We start from the raw sequence: 15,254 nt of genomic DNA, 5'->3' as shown, positions 1-15,254 counted from the left end.
CCTGAGGTCATGAGCAAGGCTGTCTATGTGCCCATGGCTGCTGGCTCCTGGGCAGCTGGAAGCACCAGTGCCATGGTGCAGACATCCCTAGCAATGCAGCTGCCCTTCTGTGGGGACAACGTCATTAACCACTTCACCTGTGAGATCCTGGCTGTTCTGAAGTTGGCCTGTGCCGACATCTCCATCAATATAATCAGTATGGTGATGGCCAATGTGATCTTCCTGGGCATCCCAGTTCTGTTCATCTTTTTCTCCTATGTATTCATTATTGCTACCATTTTGAAGATCCCCTCAGCTGAGGGGAGGAAAAAGGCCTTCTCCACATGCTCTGCCCACCTCACAGTTGTGGTCATCTTCTATGGGACCATCCTCTTCATGTATGGGAAGCCCAAATCCAAGGATCCCCTGGGGACAGACAAACAGGATGTTGCAGACAAGCTCACCTCCCTCTTCTATGGGGTAGTAACCCCCATGCTCAACCCCATCGTCTACAGCCTCAGGAATAAGGATGTGAAGGCTGCTGTGAGGAACCTGGTGACTCAGAAACGCTTCACCTGGTGATGGTGGAGGGGTCCTGATAGTTCCTGCTCCCTAGTTTCTCTCACCAGTGGGTCTCAAGAGCATAAGATGAAGGGATAAGTTCATGCAAGTTTCCATAGGTACATTTAATTACACAGAACCTCATTATACCCAAGAACTCTGTGTGAATAGAAAAGCAGTCAGTGTGAATTTTCCCATCAATCTCTAGGCAATTATACAAAAGTATATCCTTGCTGATCTAGCCTTTTACTTCTCTGTATCTTCCACGCATACTAAACAAATTGATGTCAAAGAAAAGTAACTCTTCAAGTTTTATTTTCTAATTCATAAAAGCTCTAGTCTATAGAGCTTTTCATAGTCTATAATTCAGTCACTCCTTGGCTCACTCACTGACCATATTTGAATGGGTCCATACTTTTATGGTCACCTGTCTGGAATTCTTCCTACTCCATATCAAATAACAGTAATATTTTTATCTTTATCCTCATTGTACTTTATTTTTATTGTCATTGTAATTCTTAAAACTGTTTCCTGAATCATTCTCTTCCTGTCCCCATAATTAGCCTCTTTCCCTTCCCCTTAACCAAGGGCCCAATCAGAAAATCATTTACATCCTTGGAGCAGTGAGAAAAACAAGGTGTGGCAGACTGATGCAAAGGTCAAAGGTTCAGGCCTTTTTCTTTTCCTTTTCTGAAAGTGCTATTCATCCTTGTGTTTTTTCTCTAGATAACACTGGCTTCCCATAGGTCATCAGAGGATTGTAGAAACTGAGAGATGTGGAGGGTAATCAAATTAATTCTATTAAATACCTGACCTGGCTTGACCAAGTGTGCAGCCAACAGGTGACCATCACTTGCCTTTGTACCTAAGAATCCCCAGGGCCACACGGTCAGTATTTAGAGGGAGAGGCGGCAGTGCTCAGAGATGAAGGAGGAGACACAAAAGAATCAGCATCATGATTGGTGAGGAATTCCCTAGAGTTATCCATCTAGAAGCGCAGCTAAACAAATGGGCAAAATAGAAAACCTCTGACAGTTGATATGAATTTTTAATCCAATAGAGAGGAAACAAACTAACACCCAAAGCAACCAGCCTTTGCTGAAAAAGAGTTATTTCAGGAAGATGGTCCAAAAATTAAAGAAAATTCTCAGTAGTTTTTTCAGTGGAATTTAAGAGGGTATTGAATCAACAAGAGCAGTCTAAAAAAGGAGGCTAGGAGAAAAGATAACTGAGAAATAAGAACATTTGCTCAGGGGAAACAATCCCACTTACTTGGATTCAGTATGGAATTCATGAGGACACAGAGCAGATTAAAGACAAATAATAACTAAAAATTTTTTTGCTGAATAGAAGTTTTAGATATTTTATTCATAAAAGGTTCATCAAACACCCAGTAAGAAATTACAGCAAAAGACCCACCTATCTAGTTTCAAAGATAAGTTTCAATTCCTATACACGCCAAAATAATTCTGCAGACTTTTCCACAGAAGAAAACCATATTTCCTAATAAGGAATGAGAGTCTGTCAATGGCCCGCTGTTCCCCAACCCTAAATGTAGATGTTGGCAGAATAAGGTTTTTGAAGTTCTGAGGGAAAGGAAATGGGTTATGAGTCCTGAATTCTACACATCCCTTATCTCTGCACAGATACAAGGGTTTAAAAGACACTTGCTGTCATGTGTAAACATAGAAAGCACATATCCATACAATCTCTTCATGAAAATAATTTATTTAGAATGTTGTCCCAACAAACAGTTAAAAATAAAAAATTGAAAGGAAGTGATAGAAGAAACAGTGGGGAATGATGAAATACATAGGACCGATTAAGTATAGTCAATTCTTATACCGATTTTGCAAAGATGAATACATGAAGGAATTATCAGCAATCATGTCGAGGTAAATAGTGATAATGAAGCAATGATAGAGCTCCAGTTATAATTCTAGATGAATTCATCTAGCTGGGAAATGGAGAAAGAGAAAGTTACACCCCACTGAAGGCTTCATCGGATATAGTGGGAAATTTAAGAATAAATACCAACAAGTATTAGGGTGAAGTTTTTGAAAGAATTAGAGGGTTATGAAAGAACAAAGAAAGTTGATCAAATGAAAAAACTCATTTATTGAACCTGAGGAAATTTAAATTACTATATACTAAACAGATAATACATATTACCCAGTGGTCGCTTTTTTTTTTTTTTTAAGGATTTGCAAGGTTTTGAACATCAGATCAATTACTGTAACCATTTTATTAACAGATTAAAAAAGAAAAAGTAATCTCACCCACAAATGTTGAGAAATAATTTGGTAAAATTTAGCATCCATTTCTGACTCTCTTAAAGTAGTGGATTTGAATAGAGGAATCCATCCTTGACATGAATGAAATGATCAGAACACCACCAAAGGGTGGACTTGATGGCAAAACATTAGTAACATGCTTACAACCTGGATTAGGACATCTCTCAATATCTGCATCATTCTGCAGAGTCTAGCTACTTAAACCAGATCAGAAAAATAAATGAGGAATGAAATACAGAAAAGAAGAAAACTATTCAGTAAGTAAACTATTGTTGTTTACTGAGAAAAAATTTTAATCAAGTGCAAAACTAAAGTGGTTGTATATAATTTAAAGTAAGTTGTATATAATTTAAAGAAAGTAAAGTGGTTGTATATGATTTATACCAGTCAGAGCAACTTTAAAAGACCTAGGAAAAATACATAAAGAATTTGAGTATATCAGATATTTACAATGGTCATACATAAACAGAAGAAATTTTTAAAATATGTTTTCATTTTGGAGGGAGGAAAATACCTGAATGTAAGCTTCAGGATAGTCTGGAGTATCCTCCAAGTCCCCTCATCCAAAGCCAAAACTGTTTCTAATAGGTTGGGATGACCCTTGCTACATCCAGTTTCCCATCCTGAGGGCAAGTCCATTCTATTTGTTGGGAAAAGGTCCAAGGCCAGGGCTTGGAAGCAAACAGAAAGGCTCACTCATCAAAGGTTCTCAGAAAAATGAACAGCCAGCAGGGTGAAGGAAATGGTAGGGCAAATTGAAAGAGTAATATTGACATATATACAGTACCATGTGAAAACAGATAGCTACTGGGAAACTGCTGAGCAGCACAGGGAGCTCAGCTCAGTGCTCGGTGATGACCTAGAGGGGTGGGATGTGGGTGGGTGGGAGGGAGGCTAAAGACGGAGGGGACATGTATATTTACAACAGATTCTCATCGTATGGCAGAAACCAACACAACGCTGCAAAGCAGTTATTCTCCAATTTAAAACAAATTGAAGGAAAAAAAAGAAGAAACAAAAACCAGCTTTTACTCCAGCCCTGGTTTTGGAGATAACCAAAGAGTTTAGACCAGACCACTAGATGTGCAGATTAATTTCTATCTGATTACTTTGTTGTTGTTGTTCAGTCACCAAGTCATGTCTGACTTTGCAATCTCATGGACTTTAGCACACTAGGCTCTTCTGTCCTCCACTATTTCCTGCAGTTTGCTCAAATTCATGTCCATTGAGTCAGTGATGCTATCTAACCATCTCATCCTCTGCCATCCCTTCTCCTTTTGCCTTCAATCTTTCCCAGCATCAGGGTCTTTTTCCAATGTGTCAGCTCTTTACATCTCGTGGCCAAACTATTGGAATATCAGCTTCAGCATCAGTCCTTCCAATGAATTTCCTTTAGGATTGACTGGTTTATTCTCCTTGCAGACCAAGAGACTCTCGAGAGTCTTCTCCAGCACCACAATTCAAAAGCATCAATTCTTCGGCGCTCAGCCTTCTTTATGGCCCAGCTCTCACATCTGTACATGATACTGGAAAAACCATAGCTTTGACCATAGAACCTTTGTCAGCAAAGTGATGTCTCTGCTTTTTAATATGTTATCTAGGTTTGTCTTAGCTTTCCTTCCAAAGAGAAATCATCCTTTAATTTCATGGCTGATTACACACCTGATTACTACAGGTAACCATTTCTCTCAATTTAGGACAATCCCTAAAATCTTTAAGACAATTGAGTACCCAATCACAAAATATGACCAAGGAAAGGAAAGTGAAGTCGCTCAGTCATGTCCGACTCTTTGCGACCCCATGGACTGTAGCCTGCCAGGCTCCTCTGTCCATGGGGTTTTCCAGGCAATAGTACTGGAGTGGGTTGTCATTTCCTTCTCCAGGGGGTCTTTCCAACCCAGGGATTGAACCCGGGTCTCCCACATTGTAGACAGACACTTTACCGTCTGAGCCACCAGGGAAGTCCTCAACAAGAGAAGCCACCGCAATGAGAAACCCAATATGACCAAATCAAACATCAAAGATGATCACAGGCAACATGTCAATAACATAATCACTCAAACAGTTTCAATCAGAGCATTCCAGATGCCGGACAGGGACTTTAACTAAGGGGAAGGACCAGGTGGGGAAGCAGGAGCTGACTGCCTATTCCTCCTAAGCTCCAGCCAACCTCTGCAAGGCAGGAATGCAGGAAGAGGAAAGGGGGCGATGCAAAGAGCTGCTCCCCAGCTGTAGTCTCCACGTTCCCCTCTGGTGCTTTGCAGAGCTGAGTGTTTCCCAGAATTCTACAACAGTGTAAGAATTCTAAGATCAAACAAAATGGGTTGCAATTTGCGACCTCTACTAAAAACACACATCAGTCACAGCATTGCTGGAGTTTCTAAGGATGCCCTCAACAGAGGTCACTTACATCTGTACTGTGCCTCTATTGTTTCAGGAGGAAACTGCTCCCTCTCACTCTCATCATGTGATTCCAGGGGACTGCCAACAATAGTACACCCACCCTTGGCCACAGCAATCAGTCTGAGGGAAAGCATGTGACCTTGGTCAAACTAATCAAAACCATTCCGCAGCATATTTCAATTGGAGCAAGAAGAAAAGGGGTCCTTATTGGCTTTCTATGCTGCATTGCAGATCACTACTTAGTGGCTTTAGACAATACCCATTTATAATCTTGCCGTTTCTATGAGTTAGGGGTTCAAGCAAGTCCTCTGCAAAGCTGCAGTCTAACGTGTTTGCCAGGGCTCTGTTCTCATCTGGAGACTAAAACAGAAGAATGTGGATTAGGCTGCTGACAGCTCTCTTCTCTAGCCTGTGAGTAAGTCTGTTTAAAACGAAGCCAGGAAAACACAAGTAGAGATAAGAACCAGATGGAAGGGCAGAGAGTCCTAAAGACATGTGGAGTCCCTAATTCCAACTGTGCCTGAGACTGAATCCACCTTTGAACTTCTCAGTTTTATGAGCATTAAAGTTTGTATTGGTGTTATGTTGGTTGGAATAAGTTTTCTATCTAGAAACTTACAAAGTCTTGACAATTACAAAGCCCAAAGGAAAAGTATCTTTACATAATCACCTTCTCTTGCTGACCACTGCACACTCCCACTGCAATGCTATATTTATATTATATAGATCACTTCCAACTGAGATACAAGAAACTGCAAACCAGTCTTGATTACGTCTATGGCTGTACCACCCAATCTCATCTGATCTTAGAAGCTAAACAGGGTTGGGCCTGGTTACTGCTTGGATGGGAGTCTTAGTCAAATCCCAGGCTCTTTTTCAAATAAGACAAAAGGACTAAATTCTTTTCAGGCCTGTACTCTCCATGAACATTGATGCCAAAAAGCCAAATTATGAAAATCAGTAAAACAAATATAGTAATGCATTTGCAAGGAGATCCACCCAGTCCATTCTAAAGGAGATCAGTCCTGGGTGTTCTTTGGAAGGACTGATGCTAAAGCTGAAACTCCAATACTTTGGCCACCTCATGCAAAGATTTGACTCATTGGAAAAGACCCTGATGCTGGGAGGGATTGAGGGCAACAGGAGAAGGGGACGACAGAGGATGAGATGGCTGGATGGCATCACCGACTCAATGGACATGGGTTTGGGTGAACTCCAGAAGTTGGTGATGGACAGGGAGGCCTGGTATGCTGCAATTCATGGGGTCGCAAAGAGTCGGACACGACTGAGCGACTGAACTGAACTGAACTGAACTCTGTGAGCAAGTTGCATTAATCCTCCCCCAAAAGCATGGATAGGGTGAACATTAAAAATTTATGACATCATAAAAAAATTTATGACATCAACAAACTAAAGAAGAAAACCCAGATGATCACATCTCAACAGATATAGGAAAAGTACTTGATAAAATTTAATTCCTGACAATAACCACTCTACTCTAGCCAAACACCTCGGAAGAAAAACAATGGCCTCACCTTCACCCCGCCAGCAAAGGCTGAGCAGATTATAGCCTAGACTTCTATTCTCACCAAGTTATGATAAGGCAGCCCAACCACTCCCCTGCCAACATGGTATCAGAGTAAGATCAATAGGAAGATGGGATGCTGGGCAGTAACAGGTCCTCCCCACCCTCACAGAATCAGTAGAGACCATGTGGGAAGCTCCTTCTTCTTCCCGCTTGGGTGGTATCAGAAGGGGCCTACAGGAGAGTCAGGGCTTGTGCCTGTGCTACTGAGGGCACCCCTTCCCATGGTGTCAGTGCAGGGCATGGGGACAACACTAGGCACTCCTGCCACTCACTGCCAGCCAGAAAGGGATCAGCAGAGCCTTAGTGGGGAGCTGAAATTCCCACTCCTTGCCCAGCAGTAAGGAGGATCCCCTCCTCCCAGCAATGCAAGGCTGGTTCAATATTCAAAGATCAGTCAGTGCAATCTAACTACCAAATTAACAGGCTAATTAGGAAAAATCACATGATTATATCAATTGAAACAGAAGTTTTTGAAAAAAACAACATTAATTCATGGCTTAAAAAAATAAAAAAATCTTTCAGGGACTTCCCTGCTGGTCCAGTGGCTAAGACTCCACTCTCCCAATGCAGAGGGTCCAGGTTCGTACCCTGGTCGGGGAACTAGATTCCACATACTGCAATTAAAAGATCCTGCATGCCACTGTGGAGACTGAAGATCCTGCAGGATGCAACTAAGACCTGGCATAGCCAAACAAATAAATAAATCGATAAGTAGTTAAAAAAAAAAAAAAAAACCTTTCAGCCTTAGCCAGTAGTCAGGACACTGGCTTCTCTGAGATCCCAGGGAAGGCTCAGAAGGAAGCTGGCATTTCTGTGCCTGCCTCTCCATTTCCAGGTGGCCATGTCCCAGTCACTGCCTCTAATTGCAACTGATGGCAGGGATGTGGTCCCTGGAGCCCCCAGTATGCTGAGCCGCAGTGCCCTATGAACACTCAACACTCCAAACTTTAAATTGCTTCTGGAACTAGCAGGGTCCCTGTAGGAGTCTACGGCTGCAGCTCGAGGACTCCCTTCACTGCTGGGGAAAATGAGCCCATGGGATTCCTCAGGCTCAGACCAGGATGACAGTTCCTGTGCATGGAGATTCTGGTACTTAGACACCCAGGACACAGCCGGGAGGAAGGATGGGAGAGAAACACCCACCAGAAGCCAAAGTTCCCCCAAAGATTCAGGAAGACAAGAAGAAAGAGAGTCTCAGAGGTAAAGGAAGTCAGGCAGGGGGGTCTGGGTTTTTCTCTGGCATCCAGGGTCTGGTCTTGGTGTGCGGTGAGGAGTTAAGAATCTGAGATCAGGAAACTCAGAGAAGCACCACAAACAGGACACAGGTGGGGAGAGTTGAGCCCGGATGGGACAGAGGCAGTAGCCATGCCTGCCTTCTGCAGAGCACTTCTCAAAGACACACTTTCCTCTCCTCTGCCTCTGTTCCCAGAAACCTTCCCACAACTGCTGCTGGAGCAGGGAGGAACAGCTGAGAGTAAGCTCCAGGCCAGGCAGTCCTTCCTTCATGATTTCCTAGCCCCTGTCTGCCCTTGCTGCTCCTCCTCACAGGAATCCAGGGAGTGTGTGGGATTCCCATCATCCCCCTCCTGCAGAGGCTTCTGGGAAGAAGGGGCCTTCCTCAGCGTCAGAGGGTGAGTGGACCCAAGCTTGGTCCCTCTGGTTTCCCAGTCTATCAACGGCTAGTTATTTCTGTTTTTCTCACTTTCTTTTCATGATTACTAAGACTTTTCCCCCACCCTGAATACCAAGTCATCTGTACCCATTGTATTAACAGAAAATGTGGTAATACTGAAGATGGACAAAGAGGAGTCCCTCGAGAAATATTATCAGTGAGGAATCTGCATTTAGAATCTGAGCAATGGCAGTTAAGAGATTCAAAATCCTCTACACAAAGGCATATAGGTCTCCCCATAAGCTAGTTGCTTGTATGGAACCCAAGGGTGGGTTCCACACAAGAATATAATATGAGCATAAAAGGACAAAGAAAAAAATATTTCTGAGTTATCTCTGGCTAAGAAGTTCACCAATATTCTAGTGAAATGGGGTTGGAGGTTAATGCTGTATAGCCTACCATCTGATAAGTGTAGTTCACATAGCTATTAATCATTGATTTCACTGGTCAGTAAGCTGCAGAGCTGTCAGCCCCTAGTGTGGGTTTAATCATTCCAATTTTAATCATTCCCATCAGTCTTTGTGTTGATTTCATAAAGTTCTTCCCCATATAGGTACCTCCCCATATACTGTTATCAGTTTGTATTAAAATAGGGTGATCCCAATGCTGATGATGGTCAAGTCTGTGTCACTGATGGTGGGCGGACTGGAGAAGTCATCCTCAATATCATTGAGTTTTTACCCGGGCTTGTTTCTGTGTGGAGGTGAATTGACATTTTATACAAGTTTCTTCCAAATGTAGTCAAAATTTAAAGAAGTTTTAAAATTCGCTGGTTCTAAGAACTGGACCAGCCTGGGAATCTCAGAAAACTCAGGTTAAACGCAAAGACTATACACTTCCATTAAAGAGAAATCATTCATAGGATTTTCTCGCTGTTAATTATTTGAAATTGTTGTTGTTTAGTTGCTAAATCGTGTCCGACTCTTTTGCAACTGCATGGACTATACCTGCCAGGCTCCTTTGTCTGTGGGATTTCCCAGGCAAGAATACTGGAATGTGTTGCCACTTCCTTCTCCAGGGGATCTTCCTGACCCAGGGAATGAACCCGAGTCTTCTGCATTGATCTGTAGAAAAGATCTGTAGACAGATTCTTTTCCGCTGAGCCACCTGGGAAACCCAGTCATTAATCATAATGCTGAGGAAAGGCTGTCCTTGACTGGGGAATCCGCTCCACTGGGCTCAAGTCCTGTCTCTGTCACCAACTTAGAAGTCTCGGACAGGTCGCTCCCCTTTTGAGACTTCAGTTGCTTTTATGGGCAATGAGAGAATGCAGCAACTTGGGAAAAATCCCTCATACAGCTAGGCTGTTTGGGGCCCTTGCCCAGGACTGACCCATTGTAAGCTCTGCTCCAGCTCTGACCTTTTCTCATCTTAGAGCTGAGGACACCCTGCTGCCTCTTTTTAAAATGTGTGTATATATATATATATATATATATTCAATTCTATTTGTTTATTTATTTTTGGCTGTGCTAGGTCTTCATTGTTGCAAGGAACAACAACGAAGACCTAGCACAGCCCAAAATAAAGACCTGGCTTTTCTCTAGTTGCGGCAAGCAGGGGCAGGCTTCTCAATGGGGTGGCTTCTCTTGCTACAGATCATGGGTTCTGGGGGTGCGGGCATCAGTAGTTGTGGCACATGGGCTCAGCAGTTATGGCTATAGAGCACAGGCTCAGTAGCTGTAGTGCACATAGCCTTAGTTGCCCTGAGGCATGTGGGAACTTCCTGGATCAGGGATAGAACCCATGTCTTCTGCATTGGCAGGTGGATTCCTATCCACTGGACCACCAGGGAAGCCCAAGCCTGCTGTCTCTTTCAGCTGTTTTCTCTAACACACGTATGCTGTCCTATTAAGCAGCAGGAGTGGCCTCATACCAGATAGCTGGGGTTCTTTTCAAGAAAGCCTGATGTGATACTTTTGTAATGTGCTGATGACGGAATATCACATGGAAAAACCTAATCGGACCTCCCCCCTGGTGGGGTTCATTCTCCTGGGCCTGTCAGCCCACCCAAAGCTGGAGAAAACGTTCTTCGTGCTCATCCTGCTCACATACCTGGTGATCCTGCTGGGCAACGGGGTCCTCATCCTGGTGACCATCCTTGACTCCCGCCTGCACACGCCCATGTACTTCTTCTTGGAGAACCTCTCCTTCCTGGACATCTGCTACACAACCTCCTCAGTCCCTCTGGTCCTGGACAGCTTCCTGACCCCCAGGAAAACCATCTCCTTCTCAGCCTGTGCCGTGCAGATGTTCCTCTCCTTCTCCATGGCGGGAACAGAGTGTGTGCTCCTGAGCATGATGGCGTTTGATCGCTACGTGGCCATCTGCAACCCCCTGAGGTACCCTGTGGTCATGAGCAAGGCTGTCTATGTGCCCATGGCTGCGGGCTCCTGGGCTGTTGGTGGTGTTGCTTCTCTGGTTCACACATCCTTGGTAATTCAGCTGCCCTTCTGTGGGGCCAATATTATCAACCACTTCACCTGTGAGATCCTGGCTGTCCTGAAGTTGGCCTGTGCTGACATCTCCATCAATGTGATCAGTATGGAGGTGACAAATGTGATCTTCCTGGGGGTCCCAGTTCTGTTCATCTCTGTCTCTTATGTCTTAATCATTGCTACCATCCTGAGGATCCCCTCAGCTGAGGGGAAGAAAAAGGCCTTCTCCACCTGCTCTGCCCACCTCACTGTGGTGATAATATTCTATGGGACCTTGTTTTTCATGTATGGAAAGCCGAAGTCTAAGGACTCTCAGGGCGCAGACAAAGAGGACCTTTCAGACAAGCTCATCCCCCTCTTCTATGGGGTGGTGACCCCCATGCTCAACCCCATCATCTACAGCCTGAGGAACAAGGACGTGAAGGCTGCTGTGAGGAACCTGGTGAGTCAGAAATACTTCAGGAGATGACGTAGGAGAAGTCTTCTGTGGTTCTCACCCCCATGGAGGAAAGGACTTCACTCATTACAGCTGCCATCCAAAAGCCAACAAGTCAACTTAACAGGAATGGTCTCTTGCCCTAAGGCCTATTTTCAGGGAATGTTTACCTTTTCAGAGTTTATCTGCGGGGTTTTGGCCACATGTCTAACATTCAACAGATGCCAGACAACAAATCCTCTAACTGAATGATGAGGACATTCTGAACACATGGAGACAGATGGAGACACATGGAGCTGAAACCAAGGAGACAGGGACCACTAGAGCAAGCCTAATGGGCATGCTGTATCTGAACTGCAGATTAGTACAGAGAGGTGAGACGGCCCTCACAGCAGCTTTGTCAGCCCTGTTGGAATCACCGGGAGAGTCAGAGGAACAAGGAGGAAACGGACATTTCATCTTGGGCTCCTGTATATCAGATTCAGTTTGCCAGAAGTGCTCAGAAGAGACAAACGTTCACCACATATAAAGCCTCTGGGTGGAAATCTATTTTGATTAAATGAATTTCTTTTTAGCTATGAGAAAATTGAGATCTTTTTTTTTCTTGATGCACTGCAGAGTTTGAAACACTGATAGTAAATTAAATTGAAGAAGGCGTATAGGGTTTGAATTTGATCTTCATCACTTACAGCAATTCCGAATAGAAAAGATACTATTCTATTACATAGTGAATAAGACATTCTTAAAAAAAAAGAAAGATGACAGGCAGATAGACAGATAGATAGATAGATAAAGAAAGAGTGGCTAAATATTGAAGACTTTGGGATGGTAGGTTAAAGTCTGGAAAGTTTCTTTGCTCCAGGAATTCTCAGAGATTTTAATATACTAATGTACACTGTGAATGTCTAAGGATATAAAGTCTACAGCCTACAGCACTTCCTGAGTCTCCAGAGTTTAACACAATAAAACCAGGAAGCACTTTCTTACTTATGACCTTGGGCAGGTTGCTTAACACCTTTCAGCTTATTTCTTCATAAAAAATCACCACTTTATTTTACATGGAATACAGAAGATACCATAAATAAATTCTTTGTAAATAGTAAGCATCATAGAAATGTAAGCTATTGTTAGAAGTATTATGAATGCAATGTAATGTGCCATGTGGAGGAGAGCGAAATATAGTTCCGATCCAGTACAACAGACACAGAAGATGGATGAGACATTCAAGATGGCAGTAAGTGAATACAAGCAGTTTTATGACAAATTATATTAAGTTCTGAGAATATTGGAAAACTTAAAAAGAGAATTTAGAAAGAGAACCCAACTTCGCATATACAGTAGATCTTGGAAGTGTTTACTTCACATGATATTTAAGTTTTTTATATTTGTTAAAAAATGAATTGTATAAAATAGGGATGCACATTTTGTGAATAAAATTTCACTATCTTGTTTGTCGTCCTGATTTCTACTATGTCCCAGCAAAAAAAAACAAAACAGAAACACCTTGCTATTGCGAATGTACAAGAGCTACATCTAGCGGCCATACAAGCAAACTTCAGATACTTGGGGAGTCGCATAATAGGTCTTCTTGTTCAACCCCATGCTTCACAACCAAATCCTAATGCATCTGCTCTACTTTCTGAGAACAAACAGCTGCTGAGGCTCAAAAGCTGTGGGAAATTATAAGGCTATGTCAGGATCCTAAAAGTTGGAAGTGGTGCAGGAATTTTACTCCTCTGTATAGGAGATCCTGGAGACAAGCATCAGGGTGTTGGGGCAGGAAAGAGAGGGAACTCCGTGGTTGTCTACAAGAGTCAGGCTGGGTGATTCCTGGACCACTGAGGGGCAGGGCTGTGGCTTCCATGTCAGGGTCTCTGCAAGAGCCCAAGGGAGCCCAGGGGTCTTTCTGGCCCAGAGCAGAGAATGCCCCAGGTTTTACTCACCTCGGCAGCTTGGAGCCTATTAAAGTACTCACAGTGGCAAGTGTCTCACACTCTAATACACACGTGAGGACTACAGTGTCTGCCCCACTCCCAGGATGTGGCTGCCTAAAGAGTGCCAGCAGCAGGGCACCCAGCAGGCAGACAGAGGTGCACGGAAAACCTAGAGAAACAAGTCTCCTGATACAAGTGAACTGCCAAAGGAACGAAAACTTTCCAAGAGCACTCTAGGAGGTCAACTCCAGCACAAAAAGTCTTTCTGATAAGATGGCAGATTGAACACTTGTAACAGTGAAGTGAGAGAAGGAAAAACATGATATGATGCAATTTGAGGAGAATGCAAGGTCAGAGGAAGGTTTGGAGGGGAAGGAAGAGGGAGGTGCTAAATAAGAAAGACTTAAAAATGTTCAGAGTAGGAAATGCCAGGATTTGAATCCAACTTTGTCTAACTCCAAAGTCCATGCCTTTTGACTCCAGCAGCATTTACCGAGGCCAGCGTAGACCCTGCCAGCGTTCAAGAGGTTTCAGGGAAACGGAGAGGTTAGCAAGCAGGGACACAGGAATTATCCTGGTCTTTCTCCCAGAAGGGGGAACACACACCTCATATCTCTCAAGTTTGGCTGAAAGAAAACAGGAGAGATTTTAGGCCCAGGACCCTGGCAAAAAGACTAGGTGTGGCAGTTTGGGGTCTATACCATACTTCATAAAGACTCAGCTGACTGTTACCAAGTATGAGACCCCTGTAAAGAGATTTGAGTTGCTGCCACTCCCTGCTCTCTCCCTTCTCAGCCACACACATACCCCACACAAAAGTCAGTAATAACTTGCTGCCATTATGGCTTTGAAGGTTATACCACTTTACAAATTAAAAAAAATTTTTTTTTTTTTTTTTTTCAGAATAACCATGTTTTTACCCAGAGATGTATACTACAGGAAGTAACATTTTGAGGTTTTGGTTTCAGGCAAAGACACTTGCCATCAAGTGTCATCAACTTATTATTACTGTGATGAGTAATTTATAACTCAGCACAGTGGTATCTAGCTAGAGAGTATCAGATGGAACAGCTAGGAACTGCCTGACACATAGGGGTGAACCTGAAATGTATCGCCAAGTGAGACCGATGAAGAGGCAGTACCTCCTGCGACTCCAGTGGGCTGGGCACACGCACTGTTCTTTTTGTTTTGAAGTGCTGGTGTATTTATTTTTATTTTGCCCTAGATATATTTTCTGAGGTATGACTTTATAGTGCAGTTTGAATGCACAATTACCATGAGCCTCCAAAATGTTGAAATATTGTTGAATAGGGCAGGAAGAAGACTGCACTTTTCAAAGAATCCCTTCTCACCCCAGCCCCACCACCACCAAATCTTTCTTCCTTCCTTGGAAAGTACGGTAAACTTCATTATACTACCTTTTACATATAAACTCTATTTATTTGCTTTCTGACTGCTGTTTGTTGCATAAAACTGCTTTCACTGTTAAACTAATATATTCTTCTATCTGTGAATATTGTTAGGGTATCCTGGGTCAGGATGAAACATATCCTAATTTTTCGTATTAAAATGAGTAGATGGAGAAGAAAATGGCAACCCACTCCAGTTTTCTTGCCTGGGAAATCCCATGGACAAAGGAGCCTGGTGAACTGCAGTCCATGGGGCCACAAAAGAGTTGGGCATGACTTAGTGGCTAAACAAGTCAAAGTAACAACAACAACAAAATAATATTAATAGAAAAAATTTTCTATCTATTGACCTTTTTCCCTTAGCAGTGTTTTTAAGAAACAAATTGACATCTTTAAGCAAAGGATAGATATATATTTTACATTAGCAATGCTCTCTGAAGAATAAAATTATAGTCATATTACCTCATAGAGCCCATGACTATTATTTTCAGAACCAACTGAAGCAGCCAGAAAATTTAAGTTCTTGAGACATTCACTGGACCT

The 15,254-nt window shown here is 43.0% G+C and overlaps 2 protein-coding genes across 2 annotated transcripts in view; both read left to right on the top strand.

Moving 5' to 3' along the window:
* The window catches only part of LOC120869413 (olfactory receptor 13C7-like), an 11,597-nt gene extending 11,036 nt beyond the window's left edge, over positions 1-561 (top strand). The window contains exon 2 of the mRNA XM_040249017.1: positions 7-561. Coding sequence (XP_040104951.1) covers positions 7-561 — 555 coding nt within the window. The remainder of the gene's footprint in view (positions 1-6) is intronic.
* Positions 562-10,441: 9,880 nt separating this feature from the next.
* On the top strand, positions 10,442-11,401 carry LOC120882035 (olfactory receptor 2S2). The gene has a single exon (XM_040265806.1). The coding sequence runs from the start codon at positions 10,442-10,444 to the stop codon at positions 11,399-11,401; it is 960 nt and encodes a 319-aa protein (XP_040121740.1).
* The last annotated feature ends 3,853 nt before the right edge of the window (positions 11,402-15,254 follow it).

This window comes from Oryx dammah, unplaced genomic scaffold (assembly GCF_014754425.2).
Source record: "Oryx dammah isolate SB20612 unplaced genomic scaffold, SCBI_Odam_1.1 HiC_scaffold_1, whole genome shotgun sequence".
Lineage (NCBI taxonomy): Eukaryota > Metazoa > Chordata > Mammalia > Artiodactyla > Bovidae > Oryx > Oryx dammah.
The sequence above is the reverse complement of the archived record's forward strand: the minus strand, read 5'-3'. Positions and strand labels throughout refer to the sequence as shown.

Bases quoted from the DNA above. Each gene is read 5' to 3' on its own strand.
- LOC120882035 (XM_040265806.1), top strand. From the start codon at position 10,442: ATGGAAAAACCTAATCGGACCTCCCCCCTGGTGGGGTTCATTCTCCTG.